The 14,648-nt window shown below is 35.7% G+C and overlaps 1 protein-coding gene across 5 annotated transcripts in view; it reads right to left on the bottom strand.

Moving 5' to 3' along the window:
* The window catches only part of NIPBL (NIPBL cohesin loading factor), a 187,609-nt gene that overhangs the window by 21,176 nt on the left and 151,785 nt on the right, over positions 1 to 14,648 (bottom strand). For all 5 annotated transcript variants that reach the window (XM_023216496.3, XM_023216498.3, XM_023216500.3 and 2 more), the window contains 4 exons: positions 8,280 to 8,388; positions 6,014 to 6,150; positions 336 to 476; positions 87 to 180 (listed from right to left, as the gene is read on the bottom strand). In XM_023216496.3, the coding sequence (XP_023072264.1) occupies positions 87 to 180; positions 336 to 476; positions 6,014 to 6,150; positions 8,280 to 8,388 (481 nt within the window). The remainder of the gene's footprint in view (positions 1 to 86; positions 181 to 335; positions 477 to 6,013; positions 6,151 to 8,279; positions 8,389 to 14,648) is intronic.

The raw sequence follows: 14,648 nt of genomic DNA, 5'->3' as shown, positions 1-14,648 counted from the left end.
CTAGCCTTTTATCAAATGCGTTTAAAATGAGCTGACACACTGCAGGACCTAGCAGAATAATTTTAAAACACTGGTACTGAACTTACCATAGTATCTATTGAAACAAGCCCACACAAATTTAAAATTTTGTGTCACTTTATTTACAACAGCCCCAAGACAGCTGACACAATGTTGCACTACCTAAAAGATATAGAAAATGTTTGTTTAGATAAAAGTTAAAAATACACTATTTTAAAAACTTAGCTTTTTACAAATATTTGCTTTAAAAATAATATTAATAAAATACATTATAACTTCACACTAATGAATAAAGAAATGGTAAACTGAGTGCTTACAGTCATGCCATATTTGATGATGAGCTTCATCAGATCTTCTTCAATAGTGGCAAGAAAAGTTTCACTTGGATGCTCCATCAGTGGTACAACTAGCTCTAGGATTTTTGCAACATTGCAGATAACCATGAAATCATTTTGTGTCTATAAGAATAAAAATAATGCTTTATGAATATCCAAAACCTTAAAAGAAACTATATACAGTTTTACGTATTTGTGGGCAGAAATAGGGCATTTTGCACGTAAAGGTCCAGTAAAAAAAAAAAAAAGTCTATTAGAGTTTTTTTTTCAAGATATGGAAGAAGCAGCACCAGCATGTCAGGAATATGGACCAACAACTATCTTACCAAAATGTGACCTTGGGGTCACTTAATCACAATGTTAAAGTTATATTTTTTTCCCTAAAATGTAACACAAGTCAATTCTAAACAAGGGTATTTACATATTGACAGTATTATACAAAGACTGGTACAGTTTTTATGATTAGTATTTTCCAAGCTGTGTATGTTAACCTAGTAGTTCTCAATCAGGAATAAGCTTCTTCCCCTGTATCCTGACACAGGAGTACTTGGCAGTGTCTGGAGATATTTTTGGTTGTCACAATGGGAGCCACTACTGGCATCTAGTGGCTAGAGGCCAGGGATGCTGCTAAACAACCTGTAATGCACAGAACAATCCTTGACAACAAAGAATAATCTAGTCCTGTCAATAGTGCTGAGGTTGAGAAACCCTGTGTTAAAATTTTCTGATAGATAAAAAAACATAGAATCCCAGAAGTAGGCAAAAGGCTTCTTTATTTTTAAGAAACAGTGTCTTGCTCAATTGCCCAGGTTGGAGTGCAGTGGCACAATCATAGCTCAATGCAATCCTGAATTTCTGAGCTTGAGCTATTTTCCTGACAGTCTCTTGAGTAGCTAGGACTACAGGTGCATAACATTACACCCAGTTAATTTTTTAATTTTCTTCTTTTTTTTTTTTTTCTTTTTTTTGAGACGGAGTCTTGCTCTGTTGCCCAAGCTGGAGTGCAGTGGCGCAATCTTGGCTCACTGCAACCTCTGCCTCCCGGGTTCAAGCAACTCCCTGCCTCAGCCACCTGAGTAGCTGGGATTACAGGTGCCCACCACCATGCCTGGCTAATTTTTGTATTTTTAGTAGAGATGGGGTTTCACCATCTTGGCCAGGCTGGTCTGGGACTCCTGACCTCGTCATCCATCTGCCTTGGCCTACCAAAGTGCTGGGATTACAGGTATGAGCCACTGCACCGGCCTTAATTTTCATTTTTTGTAGAGACAGGGTCTCACTATGTTGCCCAGGCTGGTTGTGAATTCCTGGCCTCAAGTGATCCTCCTGCCTTGGCCACCCAAAGCACTGGGATTACAGGTGTGAGCCACCATGCTCAGCCTAGGACTTCTTTAAATTTAAATGTGTATTTCTTTGATTAGAAAAACTAATAAGCATGTTTTAAAAAATAGGTAGAGACTTTTTTTAAACAACCAAAAGGTAGAAAAGGATTTACAATAAAAAGTCTTGTTTCTATCTATCCTCCAGCCACCCAGTTCATTTCCCCAAAGGCAATCAGTTATGTGTGCGTGTGTGTGTTTGTGTAGTAAGGCTTTTAATGCATGTTTTTAATCTAGTTTTTTTTTTTTTTTGCTTTTCTTTTTTTTTGAGACAAGAGTCTCACTGTGTCGTCCAGGCTGGAGTGCAGTGGCACGATCTTGGCTCACTGCAACCTCCGCCTCCTAGGTTCAAGTGATTCTCCTGCCTCAGCCTCCAGAGTAGCTGGAGGTATGGAGGGAGAAGCATCAGCATGTCAGGAATATGGACCAACAACTAGTCCGCCACCATGCCCAGTTTAGTTTTGTGATCTGCCTACCTCAGCCTCCCAAAGTGCTGGGATCACAGGTGTGAGCCATCATGTCCCGCCTTAATCTAGTTTTTAAGCTACTAATCCTCATTGTTAGTAATGGATTACCGGCATTCATTTTGGACTTTTTGTTGAGACAGAGCCTTGTCCTGTTGTCCAGGCGGGAGGCAGTGGTGCAATCTCGGTTCACTGCAACCTCCGCCCCCCAGGTTCAAGCGATTCTCCTGCTTTAGCCTTCCGAGTAGTTGGGACTACAGGTGCGCACCACCATGCTTGACTAATTTTTGTATTTTTAGTAGAAACAGGGTTTCACCATGCTGGCCAGGCTGGTCTTGAACTCCTGACCTCGTGATCTGCCCGCCTCAGCCTCCCAAAGTGCTGGGATTACAGGCATGAGCCACTGTGCCCAGCCCATTTTGGACTTTTTGAGCTTATTAACACACTAGTTAAAAACATTCCCACCGCTTGGCTTGTAGGAGTATTAATTAAAAAAAAAAAAAAAAGAAATTCCCACATCATATTCATCCTTCCTTTTAGGATCCCCACAGGATTAAAAAGAAAACATAAATTCTTTTTAAGTAACATAGAAATCCTGTTGTTTCCTGTAACGAGTTAAAGTGGGTCTGGGGATAGAAGAATTTTTGTTGGATAAGATAAATTCATTTGAGAACCAGTGCCAGCATTTTACCTGAAAAAAAAAAAAAAAAAAAATGTAGTGGCTGGGCACAGTGGCTCATGCCTATAATCCCAGCTCTTTGGGAGGCCAAGGTGCACAGATTACTTGAGGCCAGGAGTTCAAGACCAGCCTGGCCAGCATGGCAAAACCCTGTCTCTACTGAAAATACAAAAATTAGCTGGGTGTGGTGGCGCACACTTGTAAAATCCCAGCTACTCGGGTGGCTGAGGCATGAGAATCGCTTGAACCTGGGAGGTGAACGTTGCAGTGAGCCAAAATTGCAGGACTGTACTCCAGCCTGGGCAACAGAGCAAGACTGTGTCGTTAAAAAAAACAAAACAAAAAACAGTAGGCCGGGTGCGGTGGCTCATGACTGTAATCCCTGCACTTTGGGAGGCCAAGGCGGGGCAGATCAACAAGGTCTGCAGTTCAAGACCAGTCAGGCCAACATAGCGAAACCCTGTCTCTACTAAAAATACAAAAAATTAGCCAGGTGTGTGGTGGTGTGCACCTGTAATCCCAGCTACTTGGGAGACTGAGGAAGGAGAATCACTTGAAGCCAGGAGGCGGAGGTTGCAGTGAGCCAAGATTGCGTATCGCACTCCAGCCTGGGTGACAGTGTGAGCCTCAATCTCAAAAAAAGTAGCATTTTCTGAACTTTCCCTTAATATACTGGCCTGGAAAATCAAGTAAAAGAAATACCTTAAATTCCAGAAGAAAAATTTAAAGACAGACAGAAACCATTAAGTAAAAGAGCAACAGAATAGAACAGGGAAAAGTATTTGTAATAAATATACTATAAGATGGCTTAATATCTAAAATATTTAAATTATTTAAAGAGTTCTCCTAAAAAAAGGCCTACAATTCAAAGGTAAAATGGACGAATGATATGAAAATGATATAAATAGTGAATTAATAGAAAAGCAAGCCCAACTGGTCAGTACCATGAAAAGATGCTCAACCTTCTTTGCAGTCAGGGAAGGAAAGTGAAGCAATAATGAATTATTCCTTTCCACCTGTTAGACTGGCAAAGAGTACTAAAATAATGACAATGATTGTCACATACAACTTTCCAAAAGGTTGTATAAAACCCATCCACCGCAAAATGGCAAGATCAATTAAAAATGAAAACCAAAATAACCATTGTTTCAACCTAGCAAGTCCACTCCTCAGCAACTGTTCCAACAAAATAAAGGTGTCAGTACTTTAAGGTATTTAAATTGGAATGTTTATTTAAACATTGTTTGTAGTGGTGATCAAAAGGATATATGTAAACACCTGCCAAATAGGGAAATGATTAAATAAATCATAGGACATCCATAAAATGGATAATATACAGCCATCTAAAACAAGGAATTAGATATATACCAGGTAATATGAGATTACCAAATATACCTAATAAATATCTATATAATATGATTCAATTTTTACAAAACCTGGTCAACCAGTTATATATACCTGTGTGTCCACAACTATAAAAGTATGTTAAGGATACTATAAGACATTTATTCTGAAGGGAAGATGAATAAAGATGGAGATAGGACACAAAAACAAAAACAAAAAACACAAAACATTAAACAAAAAGTTTACCATGTATGAGATACTCTTATTTATATAAAACTTAATATTTGTGTACATACATACATAAAAGTGTACAAGACATTTTAAAAGTGATTTTGTTTTAAAAAATTACTGGTTCAAAATCATGCAAGGATGATTTATAATATAAATAATAAATAACAGGTTTCATTATAGTCCAGATTCTACTAGTAGACATGGGGCTGAATTCTAGCTTTGGGACTGGTTAGCTGTGTGACATTGGGCCAGTTATTTATATTCTTTAAGTTTTAGTTTCCTTATCTGTAAAACTGAGATCATAATAGTACTTACTTCACAAAGTAAATGAGATAAAATACATGTAAAATTTTCACAGTGCTTGGTACTTTGCTAAAAAATTATTAGCTATTACTATTAGCCACAATAATAACCAATATATTTCTGGATCTAACAGAAACCCTAAAGATAGAATTAGTGTCTCAGAAGTAAATGCATGTTGTTTTTAGGTATTTATTATCCTTTACTACTCTCCTCAGTTCTTAAAGTTTTCTCAGGAAGTCCTGAGGTTTTCACCTAGAGCTTGCAATTTAGATCATCAAAAAAACTGACCATAGCAGCAAAACAAATGTAGTAGAGAAAAGTTAAAATTAGCTCCTTAGGAACATTAGGATCATAGTATGTGAGAAGCCTTTTATATTTGTTAAGTTTTAAGAGTATTTTAAAATTTTGTATTTTTAGCAGTTACTTATACTCTTTAAGCTTCAGTTTCCTTATCTGTAAAATAGAGATAATAGTACCTACTTCATAAAGTAAATGAGATTATACATGTAAACCACCTAACTCACTATGCTGTCATATATACTTTAAAATCTTTATTTGCTAGATAATTTTACTTAAGTAATTTCTTACTACTCACACCGTATTTTAGAAAAACATAGTGTATGTTAATACCAACAGCCTAACATCTCTGGTATGTATTATAGATTTTCCATATTTAATATATTGTTCTATTATAAAAATAAATTTATAAAATATAAATAAATTAAAAAAGACTGTATGAAAAATATAAAGCATATCAACAACTTCCTTAGGTGCCATAAATGGACCTGTTAGAGGCTACTGGCTCTCAATTTTGGAGAATGACCGAGGTTGACTGTTGTTCCTCAATAATGTGCATTAGATGGGAAGTAATGTTAGTCTTTGTGTGCTTCGAGCAATGGTATCGATTTTTATATTTATTATATTATAAATGACAGACACGTTCAGGACCCAAAAGATAGTAAATTTCTCAAAGACAGGAACTCTGCTTTATTCATTCTGAGATCTTAACAATAGCTATAACATTTAGTAAGCATTTACTGAGGGTTTGGCTTGAGAAGTTTACAGCAAAATGGAACCTGAACTTTATTTATAATATGTCAGACTTGATGTTTATAGATCACTTGCTACAAATAGAACATATATCTAAGTAAATGACACAGCTGATCTGTCAGTGAGAATGTGTTTGACACATGTGAATTCTAAATTTAAAGCACTTAATGTTTTATGTAAGACACAAGAATAAGACAGCTCTATACTTACACTACATTTAGTGGTAAGGTATGGTTGCATAGTCATTGCATGTTTAACCATGAGCTGGGGTCTTATTTTGCTGAATAAGAACAAAGTGGTTATGCAAGCTACCAATCTTCCAGAATTCACACCTTTATTGTCAGAGTCTGGAAAAACAAACAGAGAAATAAGACACTAAAATATGACAAGGTAGTGGAAATTATACAGAATATTATTTAAATTACTTAATATTATCCCCTAAATAGGTCCAGTATAGTCCTCAATATAATGAATTAGTAGTTCTTATGATACTAGACTTTCTCCATCTCATTTTTTCTTTGGTATAGAAATCACATATTCTCAAGATAAAGAACAAGAAGAGGCCATGCTCTCTATAGAAGGCAAGTTTTATACTAATGGAAATTGGGAAGTTTAGGGATGGGCTTTTGGGAATACATGTGGTATTGGTTATATCTAAAATCAATGGGCTGGGTGTGATGGCTCACACCTGTAATCCCAGCACTTTGGGAGGCCATCACAGGAAAAAGGCTTGAGTCTAGGAATTTTAGATCAGCTTGGACAACACGGGAAATCCCATGTCTACAGAAAAATAAAAAATTTAGCCTGGTGTGGTGATGTGCACTTGTAGTCTCAGTTACTCAGGAGGCCGAGGTGGGAGGATTGCTTCAGCCCAGGAGTTCTAGGTTGCAGTGAGCTATGATTACGCCACTACAACCCAGCCTGGGTGACAGAGTGAGACCCTGTCTTTAAAAAAAAAAAAAAAAAAGGAAGTGAATGTGGGAAAAAAAAGCTAGCAATTTAGCTGAGGTGAAACTAAGGGTACTGGGAAAAAAACAGATGATGCTGTGGTAGAAGAATGTTAAAAATGGGAGCAACAAACAGAAATTGGAACAATGCTGTAAGACAGCTCTAAACAAAATGCTGTTCAGGTGGGAAGAAAATGTTGCTAATTAGGAAATACACTGGTTCTTAGGAAACAAATTTTTAGAGGAAACTGCAACTTTTTAACATTAAGGGACATCAGTATCACCCCTAAATTCCAGGATGGGGAAAAATAAAAAATCGGAACAAGGAGATAAAAAGAAAAAAAGAGGTACACATGGAAAAAAAAAAAAAAAAAAGACTGAAAAAAAAAAAAAAAAAGAAGAACAATTCGAAAAAAAAAAAAAAAAAGACTGCATAAAAAATATAAAGCATATCAACAATTTCCGTAGGTGCCATAAATGGACAGCTGTTAGAGGCTACTGGCTCCCAATTTTGGAGAACAACTGAGGCTGACGTTGTTCCTCATTAATGTGCATTAGATAGGAAGTAATGCTAGTCTTCGTGTGCTTCAAGCAATGGGTATCTATCTATCTATCCATCTATCTATCTATTTATTTGTTTGAGACGGAGTCTCGCTCTGTTGCCCAGGCTGGAGTGTAGCGGCGCGATCTCGGCTCACTGCAAGCTCCGTCTCCTGGGTTCATGCCATTCTCCTGCCTCAGCCTCCCAAGTAGCTGGGACTACAGGTGCCCACCACGCTAATTTTTTTGTATTTTCAGTAGAGACGGGGTTTCACCGTGTTAGCCAGGATGGTCTCGATCTCCTGAACTCCTGATCCACCCGCCTTGGCCTCTCGAAGTGTTGGGATTACAGGGGTGAGCCACTGCGCCTGGACCAATTTTTATACTTCTTAAGTAATCATTTATTTATAATTGATTAAAAATTTCAGATTTGTGATTGGTAAATAACGTGAGAGAGAATATAAAATATTAAGTACTTAATTTGTGATTTTAAACATTTTAATAAATTTCTAGCTCAAGATTAAGCAAACTTTAGGTAAAAATTATAGATAATAAATCTTAGGAATGTAATACAAATCTTTAAAAAACACTTTTTATAATAGCTAAAACAATTTCATTTTGAGATAATTTTATATGACTTAGAAGATACCAGTTTTGTGATGAGTATTATTAGCTAGATATATATTAGCCCCTGGATTTTTACTCCTATTCAATGACATCTAAAATTATAATATGCTATTAAAAGACATGTGGAAGAGGTGAGGCCCACGCTTTTATTACAATACTCTAGATAATCTTAGTCAATCATAACAATATAATCTAGGATACAACATCAAACAGATATCTATATAACAAAAATGTATTTCATTTAAAAGTGAAGTAATCATTAGACAAGCAGAGCCAGAGGGAAAAATGAGAAATGTGCTCAAAATATTTAAAAATATCTTATAAAATCAACTAAAGATCAATATATATATAAAATGTCTTACCAGCTAGAGATTCCTCATATTTAAGAATGTGCTCAACTAGGTTATCAACAAGTTGAGTACAAGCTTTCTTCACAGGTTTATATGAGGAATCCTCTTCGGACTTCAACAACTATACATATATATATACAAAAAAAAATCCCGGTATAATTATTCACTAGGCAATAATAAGATAAACACATTAAAAGTGTCCATAAGTAATACACTTTTCAATTTGTCATTAACAATTTAGTACTCAAAGTGCAAATTAATAAAACAAAAATATATATGTTTAAAAATATAAACCAGTAATTTACCAATACTTTCAATTTTACTACAAAGTACTTAAAATGCTGTGTAAGATCTAAGGTAAGATGTGAAAGATGTAGAAAAGATGAACTTCCCTTTCTCCCTATTCCAATCAAAAACATAGTATCACACAATACTAGCTGAATTATTTTAAATAATTAATAACTGCACCTTAAAAGGCAATTATAAAACGTAAGGGTAGATTTCTGCATTATCCTTTGCAAAATCACAAACAATGCTAGAAAAGTGTTATGAATAATGAGATGAGGATAGAGATCATTCTAAATATAGCTAAAAAGTAAAACCAATCTAATCTTTCATAATCAAAGGTCAACAGAAGAGTCATAAGGTATATCTATTTTGCTAAGAAAAGCTAGCTAATATAATTCTGAGGATATTGAAGGAATCTAAATGTGTATTTGATTTCTGTGAAGAGTTCCACTGCTGTTAAATATAACTTTCTCTGCAATAATGGAAATGTTCTATATCCTTGCTGTCCAATATGGTTTCCAAGAGTCACATGCAGCTATTAAGCACTTGCAATGTACCTACTGTGACTGAGGAATTAAAATTAAATAAAATAAAAATTGAAATTAACATTTAAAAAAATGCATGTGGCTTATAGTTGGGCACAAGCTTGGGCAGCACAAGCTGAAACTTTCCCTATAAGATACATAAATGATTAAAACAACTGACAGCAACCAGAGTAACATAACACACACACTGCCCCTTTTCCTCCAATTTAAAGAAATAAAGTAGACAGCTTCAATGTACTAGGTTTCAACTATGAACCGCAAATTCTTCCTGCCCCATTCTCTAATTTCCTTAAAGCACCTATTAATATCACGTTCTAGTTTGATCTTTTCTGAGACAGTGTCTCATTGTCACTCAGGCTGGAGTGCAGTGGCACAATCAAAGCTCACTGCAGCCTCGACCTCCTGGGCTCAGCCTCCCATACAGCTGGGACCACAGGCGTGAGTCAACATGCCCGGCTTATTTTTGTAGAGTTTGTAGAGATGGGGTTCTCTATGTTGCCCAAGCTGGTCTTAAACTCTTGGGCTCAAGTGATCCACCTCCCTCGGTCTCCCAAAGTGCTGGGATTATAGGCATGAGCCACCACGCCCGGCCTAGCTTGGTCTTTTATTTAACGGTAGGAGTAGAAAACTACCCTCTCTCATCCTTGGTTTTCCTTTTTCATTTCCAAGGCTTCAGGTACACACAAAAGAATTAACCATAAATTTTGATTCATGACACACCATTACCACTTGTATATGCCCTTTTAATTTACTAATAAATAATGGCATAATTTGAATCCAAATCAAGAACAATTTTAATATCTCGTATCTCCCAATGTGCTCCTTCCCTTATCCCATTTCCCTGTTTCATACGTAAGGTAATCACTATCAGAAAATTTATCATCTGCTTGTTTTTTAAAAAAGTATAAGCTATATGCTATTTATAGTTTTCTTTGATTTTCCACTTTGTAAAAAGGTACTATACTTGATGTAGTCTTCTGAGATTTGCTTTTTTCACTCAACATTATGACACTATGATCTAGGTTGTTGCATACAGCTGTATTTTACCGATTTTCACTGCTGTACAACACCCCACTGTCTGCCTATATCTTAATTCATTTATCCACTCTTTTGTAGATAGGTTAATCCCAATTTTAGTACAACTAAGCATTCTTGTATATGCCTCCTGATGCAAATATGCAAGATTCTTTTGTGTGTATATATACTTGAAGTCGAACTGCTGGGTCATTAGATATATGCATTGTTCAATTTCACAAGATAATGCTTTTATGAGATAATTTTATGAAATTCTTGTTTTTCAAAGTGGCTGTAATATTTTCTCAATTATCATCTGTATTAAGAGACACTATCTGATCCCTCTTTTCCATCACTTGTGATTGTCTGACTTCTCCACTTTTGTCAATAAAATGGTATAGAAAGTGGTCTTGATTTGTATTTCTTACTTTACTAATGGGGTTGAACACAGTATAGGCCCTATATGCTATTTTCTCCATGAAATGCCTATTAATGAACTTTACCTATTTTTCTACTGGGACGCTTGACTTATACTGGTTTTGTAGGAGAGGAGTTCTTATGTATTTATTCTTGGTATTAATGGTTGATTACATATGTGCCAAATATCTTTTCCCATTTTGTGACTTGTATTTTCACTTCAATCTTTTAAGGTTAATGGTTTTTGTGACTTGTTTAAGACATCCTTTCCTACCCAGAGATCAAAAATATATTCAGGCTGGGCATGGTGGCGCATGCTTGTAGTCCCAGCTACTCAAGAGGCTGAGGTAGAAGGATCACTTGAGCCTAGGAGTTTGAGTCCAGCCTGGGCAACACAGCAAGACCACGCCATTAAAAAAAAAAAAAAAAAATATATATATATATATTTATTTATTTATTCATCATATATATTTTTATACAAAATATGTACTGAGCAATAAATAAAAAATATAAAAATAAAAATATGTAACTCCATTATATATATATAATTAAAAATTTTTTTTCTCCCATATTTTATTCTTAAAGTTTTAAAGTTCTCCTTTAATCTATATGGAGTTGATTTTTCAGCTGAAGTAGGAATCTTTTTTTTTTTTTTTTAAATTCTTATGGACAGTCACATAGCCCAACTCCATTTACTAAACAGTCTATCTTTTCTCCATCATCTGCAGTGCCACTTCCGTTTTATAGCAAGCATATTCTATTTGTGTAAGCCTGTTTTCTGGGCTCTCTATCCTGTTCCACTGTTTTGTTTAGTACTGATCTACTTATTACTGCTGTTAATTATGTAATGCATCTTTGAAAATAAGTCCCGATATTTTGTAAGGCAAGTCAGTGTTCCAGCTTTTACAGAAATTATTTATTTTTACCTTTTCTCTGCTTTTCCATATACATTTCACAATCACCTTGATATATTTAAATTTTTTAATTCATGATTTTGAAGAAAGCTCACAGTTTCCCATTTTGCATTATTTTCATTTTAGGTTTTGTAGTTTTATCTGTCAGATTAAGGAATTTACATTTTATCCTCGTTTATTATAAGTAATCATTCAAGGATATTGAATTTTATCAAAATTTTTTCTTGCCCACTCTGAAATGATTTCTTCTACTTTAATGTTAACCTACACACATATATTAGCCATGCAATCATAATATAAAAGAACTAATCAAGGTGCATAAAATTGTTTTAAAGTATAATTTAGTTTGCTCATTTAAAAAATATCTTTTAAAGGTACCAACATTCCCAGTGATATAGGTACATTTTTACACCATCTTAATATTTTATTATGAAAAACTTCAGCCATACAAAAGAGTTGAAAAAAGTTTTATCATGAACACTCTCTAACCACCATCATCTAGATTCTACCATTAAAAACATTTTTTGTGTGTGAGACAGGGTCTCACTCTGTTCCCCAGAAGAAAGTGCAGTTGCATAATCACAGTTCACTGCACCCTAAAAATCCCATGCGTGCTCAAGTGATCCTCCTGCCTCTACCTCCCAAGTAGCTGGATCTACAGGCACAGGCCACAATGCTCAGCTAATTTTATTTATTTATGTTTTTTAGAGATGGGGTCTCAGTATGTTGTCCAGGCTGGTCTAAAACTCCAGGCTTCAAATGATCCTCCTGCCTCAACCTTCTGAGAGGCTGGGATTCCGGGTGCAAGCTACTGAGCCTGGCTCCAGGATCCTGCCTTTAAGACTTTATTCTGCTGGGATGAACACACACACACACACACACACACACACACACACACGTGTGTATACATGTATGCATATGCATACACACACACCTATATCCATTTTACTTCCAATGCATTTCAAAGTAAACTGGAGACTTCAGTATACTTCCCATTTTTTCCTTGAGATAAAACGTACATGCAATAAAATGCACAAATTTTTAGTGTACATTTGCTCAGTTTTGTCAAATGCATTTACCATTGTAACTCAAGTTCACCAAGATACAGAACAGTTGTTCTCAATCTTTAACTTATATCTGAATCATCTGGAGAGAGACTGTTAAAATACAGAATTATGGGCTCTACCCTCAGAGTTACTGATGAATTAAGTCTGGAGTAGGGCCTGAGAATTTGCATTTCTAATAAATCCCCAGGTAATGCTGGTAACTTTCAGAACCACTGATAGAGACGACGACTATCATCCCTGAAAGTTCCCTCATGTCTTTTCCCAGTCAATCCCCAGCTCCCTGCAGCCACTCTTCTGATTTTTTCCAGTATAGATTAGCTTTACCTCTCCTAGAATTTTGTATAAATGGAATTATAGTATGTACTCTTCTATGTAAGGCTTCTTTTACTCTGCACAATGTTTTCATTATTTATGTTGCTGTACGTTTTGATAGTCTGTTCTTTTTTGATGTGGAGTACTATTAAATTGTATGGAATCATCGTAGTTTATCCATTCACTGGTTGATAGAAATAAAATATTTCATTGTAAACTCAGAAAGATCTTGCTCTGGATTACAAAGGACAGGAACAGATGAAACATGGGTAACCCTTAACTGTTTTTCATTGCCTGCATTTTCCTTACAAACTAAAAAAGGGTCAGTCTCAGATCATAAATAAGTCAAATGAATGGCATTGTAAAATCTATTTAATTTTTGTGTACCCATCACAGGGCTATGGATGTGTTTTTTGAAGAAGACTGTCATGAAGAGCTACTCAATTTATGGTAGTGGTTTAAACTAACTGGAGTACATTTTAGAAATAAAAAAAATTTGAGGACCTTCATGACAGAAGTTATTCTTCCACATCCTACTGAAAAATGCCAAAAAACTATGAATTGTTAAAGGTTATAAAGGAATGATAGCACCATACATTTAAAAATGATACACTGGCCGGGCACGGTGGCTTGAGACTGTAATCTCAGCACTTTGGGAGGCCAAGGCGGGCAGATCACCTGAGGTCAGGAGTTCAAGACCAGCCTGGTCAACATGGTGAAACCCCGTCTCTACTAATACAATAAAAGTAGCTGGGCATGGTGGTGGGTGCCTGTAATTCCAGCTACTCAGGAGGCTGAGGCAAGAGAATTGCTTGAACCCAGGAGGCGGAGGTTGCAGTGAGGGGAGATCACACCACTGCATTCCACCCTGGGCGACAAGAGTGAAACTCCGCCTCAAAAACAAAAACAAAAAAGATATACTAAGCTTGAGTAATACAGTGACATCCTGTCTCAAAAAAAAAAAAAAAAAAGCAAAAGAGGCTAAACATGGTAGGGCATGCCTGTGGTTTCAGCTAAATGGGAGGCTGAGGACAAAGGACTGCTTGAGCCAGGGACGTTGAGGTCACAGTGGGCCATGATGGTGCCACTGCACTCCAGCCTGCATGACAGAGCAAGACTCTGTCTCCAAAAAAAAAAAAGATATACTAACATAATTATTTAGACAACGAACAGAGTTTAGTACATGTGGGAATTTGAAGCTATTTCAGTAGTACTAGAAGTTTCCCTAGAAAAACATATTCAATAATTGGGGAGAGTCAATGATCTACAAAAAACAATCAAAAACAACAAAACCCCCAAAACCCAATCCAAAAATAAAAATTAGAAATATCTGAAATTGGACTGAATGCAATGCATGTATATGTGCTCATGTAAAAACAGTAAGCATGTCAATTATTCTGGACTCAAGAATTTGTAATAACTACAGCAGTCCGTTCTTTATATCCTTCCTAGCTTCTCTTAACATTTATGCATACACGTCATAATTGCTCACAGGAGTTATGTTTCTGTCATATATATATGTGTATGTGTATATATATATACACATTTGAGTTTGTTTTCTTTCACTAAAGCAAACTCTGCTAGTATAAGGAAATATATCACAAAGTTACAGTATCATTGGTAAACTAAGTTGTTGGCAGAAACTAAAGTAGGAAAGCATAGAATAGGGAGCATGAATAGGATGAATAAACTAACTTACTAACTAAATAAATGGGACTAGAGAATAAAGATACAAAGAATGTACAAGTAAAACTATCATTGCTAAGAGATTATAAAAATGGTCATGTCCCTTCTGCTTCTAATTTGCTAATACAGAAGGATATT

This window comes from Piliocolobus tephrosceles, chromosome 4 (genome assembly GCF_002776525.5).
Source record: "Piliocolobus tephrosceles isolate RC106 chromosome 4, ASM277652v3, whole genome shotgun sequence".
Taxonomy (NCBI): domain Eukaryota; kingdom Metazoa; phylum Chordata; class Mammalia; order Primates; family Cercopithecidae; genus Piliocolobus; species Piliocolobus tephrosceles.
The sequence above is the reverse complement of the archived record's forward strand: the minus strand, read 5'-3'. Positions and strand labels throughout refer to the sequence as shown.